Source organism: Pan troglodytes, chromosome 1, assembly GCF_028858775.2.
Source record: "Pan troglodytes isolate AG18354 chromosome 1, NHGRI_mPanTro3-v2.0_pri, whole genome shotgun sequence".
NCBI classification, from domain to species: domain Eukaryota; kingdom Metazoa; phylum Chordata; class Mammalia; order Primates; family Hominidae; genus Pan; species Pan troglodytes.
Window position 1 is genome coordinate 146,146,486 of NC_072398.2, and position 23,334 is coordinate 146,169,819.

Sequence of the window (23,334 nt, forward strand, 5' to 3'; positions counted from 1 at the left end):
TGGACAAACTTTTTAGACGCTGGAGATGAATTTTAGGGCATTGTCCCTGTTACCCACAGCAGGGTGGATTGGTTTGGAGGGGTGGTGGGAAAGAAAAGGGAAATGGGGTAACGATGGGTTGAATGGGGTAAGTCAGGTAGTCAGGCTGCTGGTCTTAGCCCTGACAGGTATACCTGCCAGTGTGGCTGCCTGGAACTTAGGATTGAGTCATAAGTTTCAGGGATGAGAGGTGACCGGCACCCTGACAACTCTCAGATATTGCTACAACTCACATTGGATAATACAGCTACTGGCATGGTGCAGGCTTCCTTTAAATTATGAAAACTAAGGCTTTTGTGATGTTTAGCTTCCTGCTTTCTTAAGCTACCTGATGGGTTCTGTATCATTTCAGACTAGGCCATTTAACTGATTTGTGGCTTGAAGGAATTTCACTTCCTTGGGTGCTGGTACCTTATTCACAGCAGATGGTCATGCTTAGAAAACCCTGCTTCAGGGTCAGTGACTGAAAAACCAGGGGTGCCATGCCAGTGCCTTTGTCAGGACTGTTTTCTGCCTAACCACTTTCTCAGAATAATGCAGAAGAAACCCAGTCCACTACCTTTTGAGTGTGTGGGGAGATAAGTAAGTGTTCAGGTGGGAATGGTAGTTGCCTCTCGCATCAGGGCTTGCATGGAGAAGGAAGAGGTGCACACTCCTGCCACAGAGATTCATGTCTTTGATGTGGCAGTGTCTCTGCGTGGTGGGGGCCAAGCCTCAGTGTTGAAGTAGGTTGTCTCATTAAGCATGAGGGGAGGGAGTCTTTGTGTCTGCTTGGAAAAAAATCTCTCTTCTGTTCCACTAAGCGACCAACTTCCATAAAAGTAGAGGAAATAATGATTACTTTCCAAGCAGAGTCTACATTGCCAATGTGTGTGTGGAGTGGGAGGTCTCATCTAGTCTTGCTGTTAGCATTAAAAGTTTAGACTTTTTTTTTTTTTTTTTTTTTAAAGAGAGAGGGTCTTGCTCTGTTTCCCAGGCTGGAGGACAGTGGTATAATCCTATCTCATTATAGCCTCCAACTCCAGGGCTCAGTCGATCCTCCTGCCTCAGCCTCCAGAGTAGCTGGGACTACAGGTGCACACCACCATGGCCAGAAAATTTTTGTATTTTTTGTAGAGATGGGGTCTCACTATCTTGCCCAGGCCAGTCTCAAACTCCTGGGCTCAAGCGATCCTCCCTTCTTGGCCTCCCAAAGTGCTGGGATTACAGGCATGAGCCATCGTACCCAGACTAGACATTTGACTTTTGATTATTTCCTTCATTACCTTTTTTTTTTTAACAAACCTCTCCCTGGCTCTTCTCTGCTTTCTTTCTGAAGTTTTTCTTTGGATTGTTCTCTGTTCCCACAGTGGCCCTGCCTTGGTGTTCTGGGACTGACAGATTGATTCATCATTGTAAATATCAGTTCTTGGATCTGAGCTAGCAATGTGGGAGAGTTTTATTTTAGCAAAGGTGGGCTTGGTTTGTTGACAAAAGAGCAATTTCTCATGCCTTATAAATAAGGTAACAACATTGTGTACTTTCTAAAGAAATTCCAACAGAATGGGTTTCCTGAAACGGATTTGCAGGAATTCCTGAAGGAATGCAGTAGCAAAGAAGAGTATCAGAAAGAGTCCTCAGCCTTCCTGTCCTGCATCTGCTGTCGGAGGAGGTCAGTATCATGTTTATTCTCCATGCTCCTGAGATGGGCTGTTCTGTTGTCTTAAGAAAGAGCCCCTCCAAGATTACCATTACATTCAGAGACCAGCTTATCGTGGGAAATAATTCACCTTTCTTTTCTTTCCTCCCACTGAAATTGGCTTTAGAAATGAATTATTTCTTCTAAAACAGGGTTATGTAGAAAGCTACACGACGTGATTGGAATCTCTTAGAAATACTATAAGACTCTTAAGAGAAGGCATAAATTATGTCCTTAAAGTCAAGAGGCTGAACTCTTAAGTGGCCCAAGTAAGAGGTCAAAGCTCTTATTTTTAGAGGTGAAACTCTGGGAATGTCAGAGGTGTTTTCCCTTTTCACAGTATGTGGTACAAGCAATCTTTCTTGATGAGAGCAGGAAACTTCCTTGCGAAGAGGCTGTCCAAGTGCTTGCTTATCAGTGCACACCAGTAGCTCTTCCTTGCCTAGCTGTGCTTTGCCTGTTGTTCATCAGGACATGTAGAGAAATGGTCTAGACCTCAGTGGACAAAGCATATTACAATAGTGATTTGTGGACTAGAATGGGGTCAGGTGAAGACAATTTTTTTTTAATGTGCCTATGTTTGCTTTCATCTGAAGTCAGGGGTGCCAGTTTGTAACTAAAAGTATACCCTACATATGTTTTTTCTTTTTGGAAGGACTCTGTAACCCAAATTCCTGAAGGAAGCTATGAGAACCTAATTGCTATTTAAAACCACAGGATGCATTTTTCTGTTAATCAATTCATACAGCATCTTGGGACTTACAATGATATGACTGAGCAGATCCAGAGAATGTCTGGTAAATAGAAAATGAGATCTGAGAAGAGTTGTTTTCAGAATCACACCTTTTTTTCTCAGAGCATTAAATTGTTGCTGTGAAAGCTGGGATAAAGGAAATTAATTTTCTTAATAGGCAGCTGCCTCCTAAGAGGTACCTTGTATAAGGAAAGTCTCTCAAAATCTCTTTTTTACTATAAGGGGGATAAACTTCATTGAAAAATGTAGTCATGAATTCTAAAAAGTAAACGATAGGTCTTTGGTGTTTGGACCTTGGTTTGTGCCACACAAAGTCCTGGGAGGTTGTTAAATGTTTTGTCATGCAGCCCTATGGAACGAGTGAAAGATTTAAGGCGTGGACCCCAAGACGTTTGGGTAAGATTGGGTCTGAGTGGTGACAGCAAGGAGCAACAGCAGCAGACCATTTGCCCTAAAGTGTGCTGAGGGTTGTTGAGAAGATGCATGGTGAGACGGAGGGTCTGCCCCTCATGAAGAGTGAAAGAATTCGAGGGAACAAGAGAGCCCACCAAGGAGATCAACTGAAGAACTAGGATGATGAAAGTTTTGAAAAAGAGGATATCAAAAAACAAAGACAGGTAGCTGTAACTATGTTTGGCCAAACGATGGTCCCGAGTGAAGTCAGCTATAGCAATTTCAGTGGAATCATCAGACCAAAGCCTAGATCCCAGGGGGCTTGCATGGACCCTGCAGAGTGAATGAAGGGCCTAGGCCATGATGGAAGGAAATGGATTGTAATGGGGCCTTGAGAACAAGTGATGGCTTTGACTCCATCTAAAATTAAGTATAGCTTAATGTGTTTAAAAGCTAGGAATGGGGCTGGTTATGGTGGCTCATGCCTGTAATCCCAGCACTTTGGGAGGCCAGGGCAGAAGGATTGCTTGAGCCCAGGATTGTGAGATCAGCGTGGGCAATGTAGTGAGACCCCGACTCTTAAAAAATAAAATAAAAGCTAGGGACAGAAGAATGGACTAAAAGGCTGAGGAAGGCTGTGAATGGAGGCTAAAGATGAACATAAAGATTCAGCTCTGCAAAGATTGGTTTTTGTGCCCCCTGTCTGGTGACCATGACAGATGACACCTGCTATCCCAGTGCTGCTTCCTGCAGAGCATGGCTGTGGTCACTCTTCAACAAAGCAGTCCAACAACCAGTACACATTTGATTCTCCTTTGAGTTTTTGACAGAGCCTCTAGCCTGAGCATCAGAACACCTGGGTTTTCATTTTGGACACTGCCATTAACCAAGTGTGTCCTGTGACCTCTCCTAAACCTCTTAGATGGACCAGATGACCTCTGAAACCTCTTCCAGTTCTAAAGTGATGTGGTTCTTTGGAGAGAGATGCTTGGTTGAACAGATGCAGAGTTAACCTTTACCTTCCTCTATTGCAGTGAAGGAGGAAAATTGGCTGTTCTAGTAATTTATAAGGCCTTGTTAGTGAAGGGACACAGAGATTCTTTTTTTTTTTCCCAGAAACAAACCAATATAATTATTGAGTAAAACATAAATGTAATATATGTTTTTCTTTTTTTTAAATTTTACTTTAAATTCTGGGATACATGTGCTGAACGTGCAGGTTACATAGGTATACATGCGCCATGGTGGTTTGCTGCACCTATCAACCCATCATCTAGGTTGTCAGCTCTGCATGCATTAAGTATTTGTCCTAATGCTCTCCCTCCCCTTTCCCCCTACCCCCCAACATTTCCCGGTGTGTGATGTTCCCCTCCCTGGGGGCATGGAGGTTCTTAAGAGACAGGTGACTCCTCACAGTGTTCCCAAAAGCATCTGCTCAAACCTCAAACAGCGTACATTGCCCTTCTTTATTTATTTACTTATTTATTCTGAATGTTGGTAAATAATCAGAATACCTTGCCTGTCTTAATTTTTCTTCCTCTTCTATGTTTCACTCAACATGTCTATAATCTACGGGCCTAGAATACAGAGTATTCCTATTGCTCCTCAAAGATGTTAAAGTATTGTATCTTTTCTCTTTTCTTCTTTCCCTTTCTGTTACAGGAAAAGAAGTGATGATCACTTGATACCTATTAGCTAAAGTTCTTCTGCTAAAGATGATTAAAGTTCAGGCATCTTTATCCAGCGGCTGAGCAGAGGATCCCCAAATGACTTGGACAAGCAGTTCCAAAATGACTCTCTTATTTAATTGTGGAGTGGGAAAGAGGACTCACAGTTAGCCAGCTGACCATGACTGAAGTTCCAACTTTACTTTTTATAAACTTGAATGATAAAGAATAGACCATGGGCTACTACTGGGCATTAGTGCAATATAACAGCGATAATAAAATTCTCTATTAGTCTGTTAATTTATGACATGATCTCAGAATTGAAAAAGATCATTTCAGAGTGTGCAAAATAATAGTCTTTAAAGCCATATAATTAAATATGTGTGTTTATTGTCAAATAAGGATTTGTTTTAAAGGTGATTCTTGGGTTTGAAGACATTTGTTAATTCATGGTCTGTACAGAAATGAAGCTGGTTGCAATACCAATCTAGAGATTCCAAGCTGGCGAACTATTAAGCTATTTAAAGATCACCCTTGGCCTGGCACAGTGGCTCACACCTGTAATCCCAGCACTTTGGGAGGCCTAGGCAGGCAGACTGAGCTCAGGAGCTTGAGACCAGCCTGGGCAACATGGCAAAAACCCATCTCTACAAAAAGTACAAAAATTAGTCGGGCGTGATGGCAGGCATCTGTAGTCCCAGCTACTTGGGAAGCTGAAGTGGGAGGATCACCTGAGCTCTGGAGGTGGAGGCTGCCATGAGCCGTGATCGTGCCACTACACTCCAGCCTGGGTGACAGAGTGAGATCCTGTCTCAAAAAAAAAAAAAAAAAAAGATCACCCTTAAATCAACAAAAAGACCTCATGCTCATGCAGTGGACATTTCTTGGCCTGTTTTCCTGTGGGTTTTCTTCAGCATGATATGAAGCAACTGTTGGCATAGCCAGTGGGATGAATAAGAAATGGAATCATTTGGCTGCCTCGTCACTTATGCTAATGGTCAGTTGTACACACATGACATGTGGAAGTGACCTGTAGCAGTGGTCGCTCATTTTAACAATTGAACTCCGCTGGGTTGGGTATTTACCTTTGTCTAGCAAAGAAATATGATATATTTTCTCTAAATAAATTTATTTTTATCATTCCATATGGCACTCTTACTATTTTATGCATTGTCTCTAAACAACTACCTAGTGAAACATTCAGATCACATCTCTCTTAACCACTTGGTCTCCAAAAGGGATTTCCCAATTTCTTAAAAGCAGTGAAGGACATATAGGGGCTAAGATATAGAAGTTATTCAATAAATATTTATGATGATAGCTTGAGAGATGAAGATCACTTCATGCATAGACTTATTTCATACCTGAGCTATCTCAGTGGCCAACTATCTTAAAGTTATTGGTGAAGAGGAGAATTTGAATTAAGCAGGACCCTCCTTCCAGGGCTCTTCCTCTTTCTCCTTGGCGTCAGTCGCCCTCCCCACAATCCCCTACCCAGTTTTCCTTCTCATGTCACCTTCCCCCTCCTTGCTCTGACTTCGTCTTCATATGCCTGCACCAACTATAGGCAGGGAAAATCATGCAGTTAATACCATTGAAGTATATAAGAGAGTAGATGACTCATGTCTACACACAGAATACTTTGCTAAAATTATTTTAAACTTTCTTTTTTACAAAATATGTGAAGAGTTATGTTTGATTTTTAAACTAAGACACCATTAAACTGGTAGTTCTGGGGTCATTTGCCTGACCCAAGAATCAGATACGTAATTGGACCACTTGTTAACTTCTGAGTATATTGTCATATACTTAGTTTTGTCTCTGAAAAGAACTGCTATTTTTTTTCTTTTTCTTTCTTTCTTTTTTTTTTTTTTTTTAGACAGAGTCTTGCCTTGTTGCCAGGCTAGAGTGCAGTGTCATGATCTTGGCTCACTGCATCCTTTGCATCCCAGGTTCAAGCGATTCCCCTGCCTCAGCCTCCTGAGTAGCTGGGACTACAGACATGCACCGCCACACCTGGCTAATTTTTTGTATTTTTTTAGTAGAGATAGGGTTTCACCATATTGGCCAGGATGGCCTTGATCTCCTGACCTCGTGTCTGCCCGCCTTGGCCTGCCAAAGTGTTGGGATTATAGGCGTGAGCCACCACGCCCGGCCCAAGAATTGCTATTAACATGGTAAAACCCTGTATCTACTAAAAATACAAAAACTAGCTGGGCGTGGTGGCAGGAGCCTGTAGTCCCAGATACTCAGGAGGCTAAGGCAGGAGAATCGCTTGAATCCAGGAGGCGGAGGTTGCAGTGAGCCAAGATCCGGCCACTGCACTCTAGTCTGGGTGACAAAGTGAGACTCCATCTCAAAAAAAAAAAAAAAAAAAGCTTTCATTTGTTCTGCAGCTGTGACTGCCATTTGAATAGAAGATTAATGATGGGTTTTCATGCTCATATTATTCTTCTATTGGCTTTCATGTTTTCTTTTATTTATTTTCCCTCCAGCTGGACAAAACAGTTTTAGAAAGAAAAATGTTTTTCAGGGTTAGCTCACATCTATAGAAACATTGTTTTCTCCCTTTTTAATAATGTTAAACAATTGTCACTTTATCAACTGTATTGTCTATTTGGATTTTATTGAACAATGTTGTCTCATAATTCTGCTAATAGATGCATCTGGGATAAATCATTTTCTCTCTTATCATAGGCCTCCACTTAGAGGGTTCCCTGTGAAAGTTAGGAGACACATTCTTTCTGCCTGCTGGTTTCATTCTGGGATCTCCAACCCTTGAATTTAACTCCTTGGCTTGTGGTGACACAGTCAAAACCATATACAACATCTTAAAGCTTTTTCACTTGGGCTGGTAGGAGAGAGTGTGGGCATAAGAGCCATCTAGACAGACTTGAGTTAAAATTCCAGCTTAACTTAACTTTAAGGCCCTGAACAAGTTACTTTCTTCCTCTAAGTGATGATAAACCTCAACCAAGACTGGCACTTAAGTCACATAATTTATGCAGAGCCTGGTATTGAATCCATTCCTGAGCTGTTATTTCCCTTTGATTCTCTAACATGTTTGCAATAGTTTCCATGGGACCATGGAATAATGCAGACACGACTTTGCTTCTGCAGCCTGTCTGCCTCAGCTGTCCTCTTCCTACTGCTACCTGAGTCTCCTTGGACAGGTCATGCCATGCATAGATTTCCTCATCCATAAAATGGGGGGATTATGAGGATTGAATGAGTCAAACGTAAAGTGCATAGAATAGGGTGTGACTCCTAAGTGCTCAATGACTATTAGCTCTTCAAAAAACATGTCTTACTAACATGGTCTACAAATGTACAAATCTGTTCATCTGGGCCAGCCAGGAAGATTCTTATTTTATAATGTGCTCACCACACACTTCTGGTGGACTTTGTTCTAGTTAGAACTTTAAGTATGCAAAAGTCCCCCATCCAGTCCTGTCCTGGAGGCAATGATCAGTTCAGCCCTAAGAAGCTCACACCTAGCCATAGAGGAGCAGCAAGGAGAAGCAGCCTAAATGGCTGTGCCACAGCTGTCAGTCCTGATGGAAGAGAAAAGGTCCAGGAGGTGCACAAGCTGTCACAAAGCCTCAGTCCTTCACCCTGGGTGAGACCCTCAGTCCTCTGCTAGGACTACCCCCTTAACCAAACTTGTCAGAATGTATAAAATTCAGGCCCACTTCCTTCTCAACCCATTGCTGATTCAAAGTGGTGAATGCAAAAGAGTGAGAGAGGGTAGTTAGGAAAAGCTCTTCGTGCGATTCGAGGCACTGTCCCCCACTCCTGCTGAGGACCTACACTCCAACAATTGTAAAAAGGGTACACTGATCCAGTGGAAGACCACGCTTGGAATCATGGGTTTATGAAAAGCACAATAGCCCAGCCTTTTGATCTAGGGGTAGCCAGTCGCCCTCTTGTCCCTGTGGACCTTCATGTAAAAATGGCCCAGCACTGGCCAGGCGTGGTGGCTCACGCCTGTAATCCCAGCACTTTGGGAGGCCGAGGCGGGTGGATCACAAGGTCAGGAGATTGAGACTATCCTGGCTAACACAGTGAAACCCCGTCTCTACTAAAAATACAAAAAAATTAGACGGGCGTGGTGGTGGGCACCTGTAGTCCCAGCTACTTGGGAGGCTGAAGCAGGAGAATGGTGTGAACCCAGGAGGCGGAGCTTGCAGTGAGCCGAGATCGTGCCACTACACTCCAGCCTGGGTGACAGAGCAAGACTCCATCTCAAAAAAAAAAAAAAAAAAATATATATATATATATATATATACACACACACACACACATATGTATATATAGCCCAGCACTGTATTGATGTTCAGGGGCCTTTCTAAAGTCATTGGAAAGGTATATTCAGTAAACTGCCACCATGGTCTTGGCCACAGAGTTGTTTCCTGACAATATCAAGAGCTGTGATGCTTACAGGTACGATTCCAGATACCTGAACAATTCACTTGTGACAGCCACATATTGCAGTAACATTAGACGAATAGACCTCATTTTACTGCTAATCAGCTCCATCTTTATTTTCTTGTAACTTGGGCAAATTTTATTTTTGCTTTGCTTCACTTGAAGTTTGAACATTTTAACCATGTAGTCCCTCCTTGTTCACAGAGAATATGTTTCAGGACCCCCAGTACAGGCCTGAAACCCTAAACAGTACTGAATCCCGTACAGGTTGAGCAACCCTAATTCGAAAATCCAAAAGCTGAAATGCTCCAAAATCTGAAACTTTTGCTGACATGACTCCACAAGTGGAAAGCTTCACAGCTGACCTCATGTGATGGGTCACAGTCAAAACTTTGTTTCATACACAAAATTATTTAAAATATTGTATGAAATTACCTTTAAGCTATGTATATAAGGTATATATGAAACATAAATGAATTTCATGTTTAGACTTGGATCCCACCCCCAAGATATCTCATTATGTATATGTTAATATTCCAAAAGCTGAAAAAATCCAAAAGCTGAAACACTTCTGTTCCCAAGCATTTTGGATAAGGGATACTCAACCTTTATATATTATGTTTTTTCCTATACATACATACCTATGATAAAGTGTAATTTATAAATTAGGCACAGTAAGAGATTAACAACAATAACAAAAAATAGAACAATTACAATAACAATATACTGTATTAACAATGATAATAAAATAGAACAATTATAATAACAATATACTATATTAATAAAATAGAACAATTATAACACTATACTGTAATAAAAGTTATAAGGATGTGGTCTCACAAAATATCTTACTATACTGTATTCACCCTTCTTATGATGTGAAATGATAAAATGTGTATGTGATGAAGTGAGGTGAGTGACACAGGCATTGTGACGTAACGATAGGCCACTACTGACCTTCCAATGATACGTCAGAAGGGGGTCCCAGATCATTGAGCCATGGTGATGTCAATGGTTAGATGTCAGGAGCAGACAATGTTGATGACTAATGGATGAGGAGCATCTCAGCATGGACACACTGGGCAAAGGGAGGATGCACGTGCCAGGATGGATGGGATGGGACAGCAGGAGATTTCATCACACCACTCCGAATGGCAAGCAATTTAAAGCTTATCAAGTATTTATTTCTGGAATTTTCCATGCAATATTTTCAGACCACGGTTGATCTCTAGTAACTGAAACCACAGAAAGTGCATAAGGGTAGCCTACTATATTGCAATGAGGTTGAGTCTTTCTCTACCAAATATCTAGAATTTCACACAGTTCGTAAAGCATGCATGAAGTAGCTCTTGCGAGGACCTTACAGGCTAAACCCTAAACACAGCATTCTGGTATCAGGCACTTGAGGAAGGACAATAGGCACAGGAACAAGAAACTGCTGGTCCTGTGTCTTGATGCAGGTGCTGACTGAGCACCTCTGCTTTTCCTTCCTACACTTGAGATGTTCCAGGCTCTGGATACTGCTGACATGCAGGGCCAGCTTTGTGGCTGCGTAATCCGTGCATTCTCAAAGAACCTTGTGCTTGGCTTAATGGTCCTCCATCAGTCTTGAAATTCTTAATATTTCTTGAACAAGGGACCCCACATTTTCATTTTTCAGTGGGCCCTACAAGTTACGCAGTGAATCTTGATGATAGGATTATATAACTCAGTGATTAAAGCATGGTTTTTAAAGAAAAGGCTAGGAACCCAGGAATGTACTTTTAAATTTAATAAATTTAATAAAAGAAAAGCATGAATCTGAGTTGGCATTGCTTTTTTAAAAAACAGACTTTTTTTAGAGCAATTTTTGATTTACAGCAAAATTGAGAGGCAGGTACAGAGAGTTCTCATATCCCTCCTGCCCACACATGTGCACAGCCTCTGCCATTATCAACATCCCACACCAGAGTGGTATATTAGCTACAATCCAACCAATGAATGCTGCACTGGCACATCATTACCACCCAAAGTCCACAGTTTACATTGTGGTCATTCTTGGTGTTGCACACTCTGGATTTGGACAAATGTATAACATGTATCCACCATTATCGTGTCATACAAGTAGCTTCACTGCCCTAAAAATCCTCTCCTCTGCCTAGCCATTCCTCCCTCACCACCATCCCATACCTGAACTCTTGGCAACCACTGGTCTTTTTACTGTCCCCACAGTTTTTCCTTTTCCAGAATGTCATGAGGTTGAAATCCTATAGTATGTAGCCTCTCCAGAGTGGCTTCTTTTACTTAGTGATATACATTTAAGTTTCTGCCATGTCTTTTCATGGATTTGCTTTTTAACAGGCATTTGGGTACACCATTTTCCTCTGTCCTCACAAATAAGTGGCTGTGGAGCCACTTTTTGCCTTACAAAGATGGAGATCAGACTTCTGTGTTTGGTGATATTGATCAAGGTTCCCACATTGTGCCTGCAGGCTGGGTGCTGAGCTGCTTTCCTTTGTCCCATGCCCCACCCTCCATCAGTGAAAAGCCTCATTTTCTGTCTTTCCATTTAATGTTTTACCCTTAACTGAGACTTGGTTTAGAGTGATTCACATTCTGAACTCAAGCATGTTTGCCCAGTTGCCATATGACCTCCAGCCTTGTTAGGAAAAACAATACAACTCATGATTGTTTTGCTATGGGCTCATTTACAGCAAGTGCTACTGCAAACCAGTGCATGAAAAAGATGGCAAATGTTTCTCTTGCCATCTGTCTCTGCCAGAGAACCAGGGAGTGAATATGAAGCTAAACGAGTTACAGACAAGTATTTCCACACCACCTTACACAACAAGGACAGCAAAACTTTGACTTCTTAAAGACATCCGGAGCTATTGGCTATGGTGAATGGGGGAGACAATTTATTAGGGTGATGTATGTTTCTTAGTTTCTAATGATACATAAATTATCCCATGAGCCATGATACATATGGCTTAAAGAGAATTTTAAATGAAAGTAATTTTTTTTCTAGCACCACTAATTGCCTAGCAGCGGTAAATTACTCATCTCCCACTGCCTATGGGCTGTGGTCATTACTCTGTCCTCGAGGTTGAGTGGATGTCCCCCAAGAGGAACGTTTGCTCTGAAAAAGTGAATTTACATCCTCACTTGTGAGCCCGCTATGCTAGGTCTACAGAGGGAGCAGGTATTAATCACGCCTTTCGGACATAGCACTGTGTTTGTGCCCTCCTACATGTGTTATTTATGATAGCAGGACAGTGGGTTGAGTCTTAGCTCTTGGTTTGCCTTTGGGGGAAAATCAGAGTGCTGCTATCAATAATTAATTTTTTCTGGCTGGTTGAGGGGCAGGGAGGCATGGTTTGAAAGATAGACTTAGCTAATAAGCATGGAAGTTTCCTAGGTGACAAGTTAAACAAGGGAAGTGATAAGCATCATTAGTTTTGGGAAACACTAGATAACTACATGATATGTAGAAGGAGAATGATGATGCTATCAAAGACCATTAATTCAGCATATTTTTGTTGATTTCCACTACTGTGATAAGTACTAAGAATGCAAGGAATGAATGAGAAGGTTCCTGCCCTCACCAAGTTTGGTGTCCAGTGGGAGAGAGAATCACAGAAAAAAACAAAGATAATACAAGGTCAGCCCAAGGTACTACATGAGAGCAGAATGGAGATAGCTTCTGCCTGCCTGTTGAGGAGACTAGACAATGCTAGAGCTTAGATTTGAGGAATATGTTGTATTTGACCAGATGGCCATGGTGTGGGATGGCCATGGTGTGGGATGGATGAGGGTAACAATGGCAAAGGCCTGGACATCAGAGAGAGAACCTGGTCAGTTAGGAAAACGATGCTTTGGCGTGGTCAGTGTATAGGCTGTATACAGGGAAAATGATAGAAGACAGGACTGGAGAAGGGACAAGGCAAGGCCACAGGAGTATGTATGCCATGAGAGGGAGGGCTTTAGACCTGAGAACTGCATGACCAGAGAGGGCAGAACTGTGGAGGATGGGTTGAGGTGGAGGGAGGCAAGCGGGAAATCAGTCACAAAGCTGCTGCAGTCATCCAGATTAAAGAGAGAGAGAGAAATGCCATTACCCTGTAATTAAACACAATCACAAACATAACGAGAAATTTGCCTTAAAATTGTCTCTCAGAAATACACTAGATTGGCGTGTGTGCATGTATATATATATAAAAAATATGTATTATATATCATATGTGTATGTATTGTATATGTGTGTGTATATATACGTGTGTGTGTGTATATACATATATGTTTTATCTATCTGTATATACTGTTATCCCCTGATATCCATGCAGGATTGATTCCAGGACCCCTGTGGAAACCAAAATCCATGAATATTTAAGTCCCTAATGTAAAATATTTGCACCTAACCTACACATATTTTCTCATATACTTTAAACCATCTCTAGATGACTTATAATACCTAATATAATGTAAATGCTAAGTAAATAGTTGTTACACTGTATTCAGGGAATAATGACAAGGAAAAAAAGTCTGTACATATTTGGTAGAGATGCAACCATACATTTCTTCTGTTGGGTGAATCCACAGATAAGGAACCCATGGATCTGGAGGATCAACTGTATATTTTTGTTTCTCAACTGTATATTTTTGTTTCTCACAAGACTTTTCTGCTAATTACCCTGTCATTTTCTTAAGGGCTAATGCTTTTGAACTATGCATTTGGAGGGGAGGGTCTCCTTTCATAGCTTCTATTATTGAGAAATATACATTTGTTAGGATGAATGGGTTGAATGCATATTTCCATCACATGCATATTGCCTCTTCTCACAATTTTAAGAAAAGAAGCATATCCAAGACTTTCCGTTTCTGCATCATCCCTTCCCCATTACCCCTATACCCACACACTCTGAGATGCTCTGACCTTGGCCAGCAGCAGTTTTGTGTCTATTAAGGTGTCAAGACTTGGTGTAACCACTAACAAAATCTGTATTCTGTATTCTGATGCTTACAAACTGCATAGGGACTTTATAAGGACTCCATCCTACCCTCAGCCTCCCACCTGTGACCACAATCAAGATTTGGGAGTGGGATCACAAAGGTTCAGAGCCTAATGAGGCTGCCTGGGAAAGGAGGGTCTTGCAAGTAAATGCCAGGAGGTGCTTTGCCTCTGCTTCCCTTAGGCTAGGGCGGTGTGTGGGGGTGGGCGTGAGAAGACTGAAGGGGAGGGGAAGGGAGAGTGAACTGATGGGAGGGACGCTGAGACAGGATTGCTTTGTGCCCACTCCTACGACTGCCTTCATTTGGAAGGTGGTAGTAAATACAGTCATGTTGGAGGAATGTTTCTGGACCAAGGTAGCCTGAGACTGGGGGAACAGAGCAAGGAGAGTGGCATGGCCCCCATCTCACAAGAAGAAAAAATGAAGTTGTAAAAATGCCTGAGTGCATGTGGTACTGATCTGCCTTTTTCCATCCAGACCCTGCAGAGATGGTCAGCAGTTTGTGTTGAGACCAGTCCCAGTGATGCTCCTTCCGACTCTCCCAGCCCCAGCGACTGCACCCCATGAGGATTACAGGTGGTAAGCTCCTAACATTTCCTTAATTAAAACCCATGTATGCCGGAGGTTGCAACTTTTTGAATTTTTGCATGAGTGAAAAATCAGACCTTGGCAATGACCTTGAGCAGTAGGATATAAATAACTCCCACATACTTAGTGTTCCAATAATGGAACACTAGGCATAAGTAGGTTTAATGTACAGAACATATGGGGTGCAAGGACAGAAAAAACCCATCAGGAATTTCCTCATTTCTCCAAGCCAGGTCAGGGGAGCCAGGCTGGACGTTGGTGTTGAGGGAGAACTCTCGCCACCCTGCAGGCTTACTATGAAGCAGGACACCCATCTCCAGCCCTGAGGGGCACAAAAGGCAGACTGGCATAGACCCCGTAAGGTTCAGCTCTTGACAGTGTGCTCAGAGGGCTAAGCCACAGCCTTAAGGTGATCCACTCCAGCACAGTGACCCTGCACGACCAGTGAGGCACTATGAGGGGAAATCAACATTGTCCAAAGTCGTTTCTGAACAATGAGCCACAAAGTCCTGGTTTGATCTCTGGGGAAAATGCATTTCAACCTCAAGCCAGAATAACATAAAGACTGCTTCCTGTATCTTATCCCTTGACAGCCAAGTTTCTTGAACAGCTTTTAAGGAACCATAGTAACAGTTGGAGGAAGGGTTGAGTGGATCAGTGATGATCCTTCTACTAGACTTTTATCTCCCTTGCATAAATGGCCCCATGGTCCACCTGGAAAAGGTAAGCATAAGGAGAAGAGATGGCAGGCAGATAGGGTTTTAACCTAGGTGATGGGCAGATAAGTTTGGGGGTGGGGAGTTAACAGGCAACGACATGACTCCACCCTCCTCCCACTTTTCTCCAGGATGAGGGAGGTTCTGACCTTTAGCCTTTATGCAAAATACTCTTGTCAAAGTTTCCACATTTATGTGATTGAGACAAGAGCCAACATTTATTATCCTACATTAAAACTGAAGCAACTAAATGGGATAAAACTCACAGATATATATTTCTTCCCCATTGGCCTTTTCAAAAATGGCAATCAATTTTCACAGCAGGCAGCTTAGAAGGTCAAGTTATTGGGACAAAAATGGGTAAAAGCCAACTGAAACAGTAACATCAACCGGTGTCATCCACATAACTATTCAGCACCTTATGACCATGTAGCCAAATAAATTCTGGATAGATTACAGATTTAAATGTGAAAAATTAAGCCTATAAAAGGACTAGAAAAAAATACAAATAAATATTGATGTGATATCAGAAGTCAAGAAGGACTTTCTGAGTTTAAAGCTGCACAGGCTGGACATGGTGGCTCATGCCTGTAATCCCAGCACTTTGGGAGGCTGAGGCAGGTGGATCACCTGAGGTCAAGAGTTCGAGACCAGCCTGGCCAACATGGCGAAACCCTGTCTCTACTAAAAATACAAAAAAATTAGCTGGGCATGATTGCGGGAGCCTATAATCCCAGATACTCGGGACGGTGAGGCAGGAGAATTGCATGAACCAGGGAGGCAGAGGTTGCAGTGAGCCGAGATCGCTCCACTGCACTCCAGCCTGGGGGATGGGGGAGACTCCATCTCCAAAAAAAAAAAAAAAAAAAAAGCAAGCTGCACAAAACCATAAAATAACCAAATATATTTTATTATATAAAAACAAAACATTTTAGAAAAGTAAGAACGTAAACACAATTTAAAAAGCACATTGAGAGGCTGGGTATAGTATTTCATGCCTGTAATCCTAGCACTTTGGGAGGCTGAGGCAGGAGGATCACTTGAACTCATGAGTTCGAGACCACCCTGGGCGAGATGGTGAGGCCCCTTCTCTACAAAAAATAAAATAGAAATTAGCCAGGCATTGTGGCCCACGCCTGTAATCTCAGCTACTGAGAACTGTGACCGTGCCACTGAACTCCAGCCTGGGTGACAGGGTGAGATTTCGTCTCTTAAAATAAATACATACATACAACCAAAAAGCACACCAAGGAAAAAACCATTGCAGCATATATGGCTGGCTTAGTATGCTTACTGTATTACTAGGCCAAACACGGTGGCTCACGCCTGTAATCCCAGAGTTTGGGAGGCCGAGGCGGGCAGATCACGAGGTCAGGAGTTCGAGACCAGCCTGGCCAACATGGTGAAACCCCTTCTCTACTAAAAATATAACAATTAGCCGGGTGTGGTGGTGGACACCTGTAATCTCAGCTACTTGGGAGGCTGAGGCAGGAGAATTGCTTGAACCTGGGAGGTGGAGGTTGCAGTGAGCCGAGATCGTGCCACTGCACTCCAGCCTAGGTGACAGAGCAAGACTCTGTCTTGAAAAAAAGAAAAAAAGAAAGAACCGTTACTAATTCTTGGAGGCCCCTCCACAAGGACTGTTTTCTGTCTCTGTGTTTCATGTGCCTAGTAAAGTTCCTGGTGAATAGCAGGCTATCAACAAATAACATATTTTTAAAAAGCTATATTTGGTTGAATGCACACTATGTCTATCTATTGCTGCCACTCATCTCAGCAAACATACAGATTACATAACAGGATCTCCATTTTACCAAAAAGAAAATTGAACACAGAGTAAGTAGAGAACCTGGATTCAAATCCAAAGCTTCTGACTCCAAAGCCTTCTCCATTTTTCCCTTTCCGCTGCCTGCCTTCCAAATGAATGCTTATTGAATAGAATTGAATGGCAGAAAAAAATGTTTAGCCTACTTAATGAGAAATGTGACTTCTATTTTCAAACAACACCTTGTTAAGCAACATTCCTTGAACTCAAATAATGCTGGTGTTCAATGGAAAATAATTTTTACCTTGGTGGGGGAGTCGAAAGCCCCATAGAAGTTCCCAGCTCTAACACTAAATTGCTTAGTGATTTAGACAAGTTGTTAAGCTGCTCCAAGTCTCAGAATCCTTATCTGTAATACAGGGATAATAAAACTGAGAGTGCAGAAAGGTTACGTAATTTGTCCAAGGTTACACAGTAGTAACCGCCTGAGTGGGCAGCTTGTCTTTACAGCTGGGTAGTTCACAAGGTTGATGTAATATCTAGGAGTAAATGAACGTGAACAAGCTTTGAAAAGGATAAACTGGACACATTGGGTGAATGGAGAGAAAACTTAAAGTAATAAGCCTGTTTTTTGTGCAAGAATTATGAAAATTAGTTTGATATGAACATCTCAAATGTCTCGGTGTGTTCTTCTTGACCTACTATCTATTTTTAAATTTCTATAGCTGAAAATATACACTAGTAGCCGATTATCCCCTCCTTTCTGCCCCCTTTACAGTAAACCAGTGTGGCAGTATTGATTAATGAATCCAAGTCAGCTTGCCCACAATTATAATCTTATCTAACTAGCTTTTTTAAAAAAAGATAATTGCATCCACTGGGGTGGAGTTTCTGGCATGTGCAATAATGAATCACCAAATCATGATTTTTAAAAGATAGTTACCTCATAAAATCTGGACTCAGCACCTCTTTCATTTCACTGGCTAGAAGCCAAGAGAGTCCGTGTTAATAATGTGTTTTAATACCACTCATGTACTTTTCATGCCTTGATGCAGTATTTGATCATTGGTGAAATCAGCAGTTGGACATGCATCTCAATTACTGTACCTTTCAGAAGATGCCCTTCATATTCTCTCTCTGATTTACAGAATTTATTTTGCTAAACTATTCAAGAGAAGATTGCATATACTATTATGAAAGGGGTATAATACAAATATTATAAGGCATAAAGGGCATAAAAGTTGCATAAATATGCAACTTCAGTGCATATTTCCTAAGAACAAGAATAATCTCTCATGTAATCACAACACAGTGTTCAAATTCAGGAACTTTAATATTGATGCAATGCTTTCATCAAATCTGCAGCCCATAATCCAGCTCATCAATTGTCCCAACAATTCTCTTTATAGCATTCTTTCCCCTCTCACACAGGATCCAATCCAGGGTCACTGTTGAATTTAGTTGTTGCACCTCTTGTTTCCTTTAATCTGGAACAGTCCCTCAGCCTTTCTTTGTCTTTCATGACTGAGATTTTTGAAGAATACTGGTCATTATTTTACGGATAGCCCCTTAATCTGGATTGGTGTTTCCTCATTATTAGATTCAGGGTATGCATTTTTGGCAGGAATACCACAGAAGCAGTGTGGTGTCATATTATATCCAGAGATCCACGCATTGGTCTGCCTCTCATTAGTGACATTTATTTTCATCCCAGTCACGGTGTTGTCCGGCTTCTCCATTGCTGTGGTGGTTATAGAAATGCACCGCCCTGATCTCCTGTTGTGAGGAGCATAATTGATACGATGTCCTGGCTGATGCACTCAGACTCCATCTGCATGGGGACCACGCTTCCCACTGACTTCTGGCCAATGACTCTATTAGTGTCCCAATTACTTTCTTTTATTATTATTTTTTGTTTGTTTTGTATTTTCTAACTCATGTCAGCCATCTCAAGAATTCAGAATAAGGCCCGGTGCAGTGGCTCATGCCTGTAATCCCAGAACTTTGGGAGGCTGAGGGGGGAGGATTGCTTGAGCTCTGGGGTTTTAGACGAGCCTGGGCAACAGGGCAAAACCCCGTCTCTATTAAAAATACAAAAATTAGCCAACTGTGGTGGTGCATGCCTGTAGTCCCAGCTACCTGGGGGCTGAGGTGCTAGGATGGCTTGAGCCGGGGAAGTAGAGGCTGCAGTGAGCTGAGATTGCGCCACTGCACTCCAGCCTGGGCAACAGAATGAGACCCTGTCTAAAACCATAGCAAGGCATGGCAAGACATTCTGGTCTCATGCTTGCAAGAGCTCCAAAACCCATTACTAAAAAAAATCATTTTTTACACTAAACACTTAACACTAGTTTTTCTTCATTTTGGATATATATGTAGCATGTTCAGTGATAGAAAGGTGAATGGTGTGAACTCTTTTACCATTACCATTTACTTATGTAAATGTATAAATGATGGTAGTTTTACTCTTAAAGGTTAGACAAAGTGTACGATAACAGATAAGTGAGATATTACAGGCATGTTTAAGAAGTGGCGGGTAAAACTTTTAATACTAACAATCCACCATAGGAGCATGGGTTCAAAATAAGAATAACACCATATGTTTACATAGTGCTAAAAGGTGTGTGAAGGGCTTTCACGTATATTATTTAGTTTTATCCTCACAATAGCCCTGTGCTAGGTAGAGCAGGTATTGTTATCCCTACTTTATATATGGCACAATCATATTATTTCACAAACAGAAAAAGTAAAGAAAGAAAGCTAATCGAAATGCCCGTGGATTATAAAATATGTATTTGAAATCTGGCATAAGAAATACCTACTCTGTTTCTGAAACTACCTACTCTTAAGCCTGGACATTTTTCTTTTATAATATTTAATGTAATTGCTAATACACGAGAATCAGTGTTCTCAACCTACAGAGAACCCTCACTTAAATCTGTAATTCCTTTTGCTGCTCTTTGCAATCAGGATTTAATAAATAAAATAACACAAGTACTGAACATGAATCCTTTTCCTTTGACATTACTGAACATTTTAAGCAGCTTTTAGATTGCCATGGGGTTAATTTAAAAAGAAAGACGAGAACAAAACTTAGTAATTTTAGATATGATTTACTTGGGAGGTGGGATAAGAAGGTGTTGTTATTTTTTTCCCTAGTAAAAACACTTGTCTAAAGGTTGCAATGAAAGTTGTGAGAAAATGGTTTTATGGACAAAATCTTGCTTTTTAGCAAAGTAACTTTTTGAAGAATTATTCTATTTGTGGTGACTCTCTTTGTCCAAATAACACATTTTTTCTTAAGGCCTCTTTTGATGGATATTAACAGAGTTACACAGGCTTTCTTTTAGTTAGTATTTATTCAGTATATATATTTTTTATTATGATGATCTAAACGTATCTCATTCAAGTAGCATGTAGCTGGATTTGTTGGTTTAATTGCAATATCTCTATTTGAACCCAATTGTTTATTTTGCTTACATTTATTGTGATTACTGACATATTTGGATTTATTTCTATAATCCTAATTTGTGTTTTGCATAAACCATGCTTTTTTTCTTATTTATTTCCCCCCGTCCTTTCCTTCTATTGGATTAATGGAGTTTATTTCCTTCTATTCCTTTTTATTTAGTATTTACTCTTAACCTCTTTACTTTTTACCTGACTTAGAAAAATCCAGAATTAATAAAAAGTCTCTATGCTACTCTTCAATAACATAGGAACTCTAGACTTTATGCCTTAGCCCATCCCCAATCTCCGCTCACTCTCTCTTTATGTTTTTCTTGCCTAGTATTTTAGTTCATTTTTTCATGTCCTTCCCTGATTAATTGTTATTTTTACTTATTGTCTGGTATAGACAATGATTATTTGAATTTACGTCTTTTATAGCTTATAAAAGCGAAAATTTTAAAACCCTAATTTACTCATGTTGGTACCATTTGCAAGAGGAAAAATGCTTTTTGCACACACTATTTCTTTTTGGGTTTGATGTTATTCTTTCTTTAGTAGCTCTTTGAGGCTTAGTCTTCATCTCAAAATCCTCACTTAACCTTCAGTTTTCAATAATTCTTTAGCTGAAAATTAAGTTCTAGGTTCCCCAATATTTTCCTTCAACTCTTTGGTAATGATATTCCATATTCTACCTGGTCTCTTTTGAGAAGTCTGTTATGAGTCTAAGCAATTTGCCTTTTCTTACTGGTTGCTTTGAAGGCTTACTTATTCTTCAGTGTATGTGTGTGTTAAATTTAATAGTTTGAGATACTGTAGTTGTGCTTCTTGAATCTAAACATTCATGTCTTTCTTCAATTCGGAAAAATACCGAGTCATTTGTTTCAGAAAAATATTTCTTTCAGCCCATTCTCTCTTGTCTCCCTTTCTGAAACATGTTGACCTTCTCTTTATCTTTTCCATATCTCTTCATCTCTCTTTCACATTTTTCATCCCTTTTTCTCTCCAGTCACATGAATTTCTTTAGATTTATATTTCAGTTCATTAACTCTCTGTTTTGGCTGTTTTTAAAATTTTAAGTTTTTTTTAAAATTTCAGTTACTCAATTTTTTATTTCCAGAAGTTCTTTTCGTTTCTTTTTGTTTTCTTTATTTCTTCTAAAAAAAAAATGGGATACATGAACAGAACGTGCAGGTTTGTTACACAGGTATACGTGTGCCATGGTGGTTTGCTGCATCTACTGACCTGTCCTCTAAGTTCCCTCCCCTCACCCCCCCACCCCCCGACAGGCCCTGGTGTGTGTTGTTCCCCTCTCTGTGTCCATGTGTTATTAATGTTCAGCTCCCACTTATGAGTGAGAAAATGCGGTGTTTGGTTTTCTGTTCCTGTGTTAGTTTGCTGAGGATGATGGCTTCCAGCTTCATCCATGTCCCTGCAAAGAACATGATCTCATTCCTTTTTGTGGCTGCATAGTATTCCATGGTATATATGTACCACATTTTCTATATCCAGTCCATCATTGATGGACATTTGGGTTGGTTCCATGTCTTTGCTATCATAAACAGTCCTGCAATAAACATACGTGTGCATGTGTCTTTATAGTAGAATGATTTATATTCCTTTGGGTATATAGCCAGTAATGGGATTGCTGGGTCAAATTGTATTTCTGGCTCTAGATCCTTGAGGAATCACCATATTGTCTCCCACAGTGGTTGAACTTATTTACATTCCTACCAGGAGTGTAAGAGCATTCCTATTTCTTTGCAGCCTCACCAGCAACTATTGTTTCTTGACTTTTTAATAATTGCCTTTCTGACTGGCATGAGATAGTATTTCATTGTGGTTTTGATTTGCATTTCTCTGATGATGAGTGATATTGAGCTTTTTAAAATATGTTCGTTGGCTGCATAAATGTCTTCTTTTGTGACTTGTCTGTTCATATCCTTTCCCCACTTCTTGATGGGGTTGTTTGTATTTTTCTTGTAAATGTGTTTAAGTTCCTTGTAAATTCTGGATATTAGACCTTTGTCAGGTGGGTAGATTGCAAAACTTTTCTCCCATTCTGTAGGTTGCCTGTTCACTCTGACGATAGTTTCTTTTGCTGTGGAGAAGCTCTTTAGTTTAATTAGATCCCACTTGTCAATTTTGGCTTTTGTTGCAATCGCTTTTGGCGTTTTTGTCATGAAGTCTTTGCCCATGCCTATATCCTGGATGGTATTGCCTAGGTTTTCTTCTAGGGTTTTTATGGTTTTGGGTTTTACACTTAAGTCTTTAATCCATCTTGAGTTAAGTTTTGTATAAGGTATAAGGAAGGGGTCCAGTTTCAGTTTTCTGCATATGGCTAGCCAGTTTTCCCAGTGCCATTTACTGAATAGGAGTTTGTTTTTATACTGACATATTTTCTTTTTAAAGTGTCTTCCTATATTTTTAGTTTTTTTTTTTTTAACAAGATGAACTCACATGTGAACAGAAGATAAATACAGTATTTCCCAAATTACCCATTTAAACCTAATATATAGTCTGGCCTTTTACCTATCTCTTGGGTGAAATCTTGGACAGGTCTCATAAATATTCTAATTGTTATTAGATAACTAGGCATCTTGTGATTATTTTCAGACAAAGAACAGTCTTGTTTCAGTAACTATAATGACCTACCTGGTATAATAATTAAATTTCTGAATTTCATTCAAAATTAAACCTTCTCTCCTTCCAAGGTTTGCGTTTTTCAAGTCAAGAAACTGAAATGGAAGAGGGGAGTCTGGTTGTCTTTCATTTTCTTCTCCTTGTCTGTGTCCCTCTAGTCAGTAGCCTTAGTTTCTAATCTCTCCACGTTCTAACCCAGGTGGTTAGAGGAACAGGAAAAAGGGCATA

At 40.7% G+C, this 23,334-nt stretch overlaps 1 protein-coding gene across 8 annotated transcripts in view; it reads left to right on the plus strand.

Moving 5' to 3' along the window:
• Positions 1 to 5,676, plus strand: part of MCOLN2 (mucolipin TRP cation channel 2) — a 75,005-nt gene extending 69,329 nt beyond the window's left edge. For 4 of the 8 annotated variants that reach the window (XR_673120.4, XR_001707444.4, XR_010153418.1 and 1 more), the window contains 3 exons: positions 1,569 to 1,690; positions 2,819 to 3,088; positions 4,527 to 5,676. Coding sequence is in view for 4 of the 8 variants with exons in the window: in XM_513523.8 (XP_513523.3) it covers positions 1,569 to 1,690; positions 4,527 to 4,563 (159 nt within the window). In the remaining 4 variants the exon portion in view is untranslated. The remainder of the gene's footprint in view (positions 1 to 1,568; positions 1,691 to 2,818; positions 3,089 to 4,526) is intronic. The other 4 variants (XM_513523.8, XM_054667601.2, XM_063800081.1 and 1 more) reach the window with 1 other exon arrangement.
• Positions 5,677 to 23,334: the final 17,658 nt, after the last annotated feature.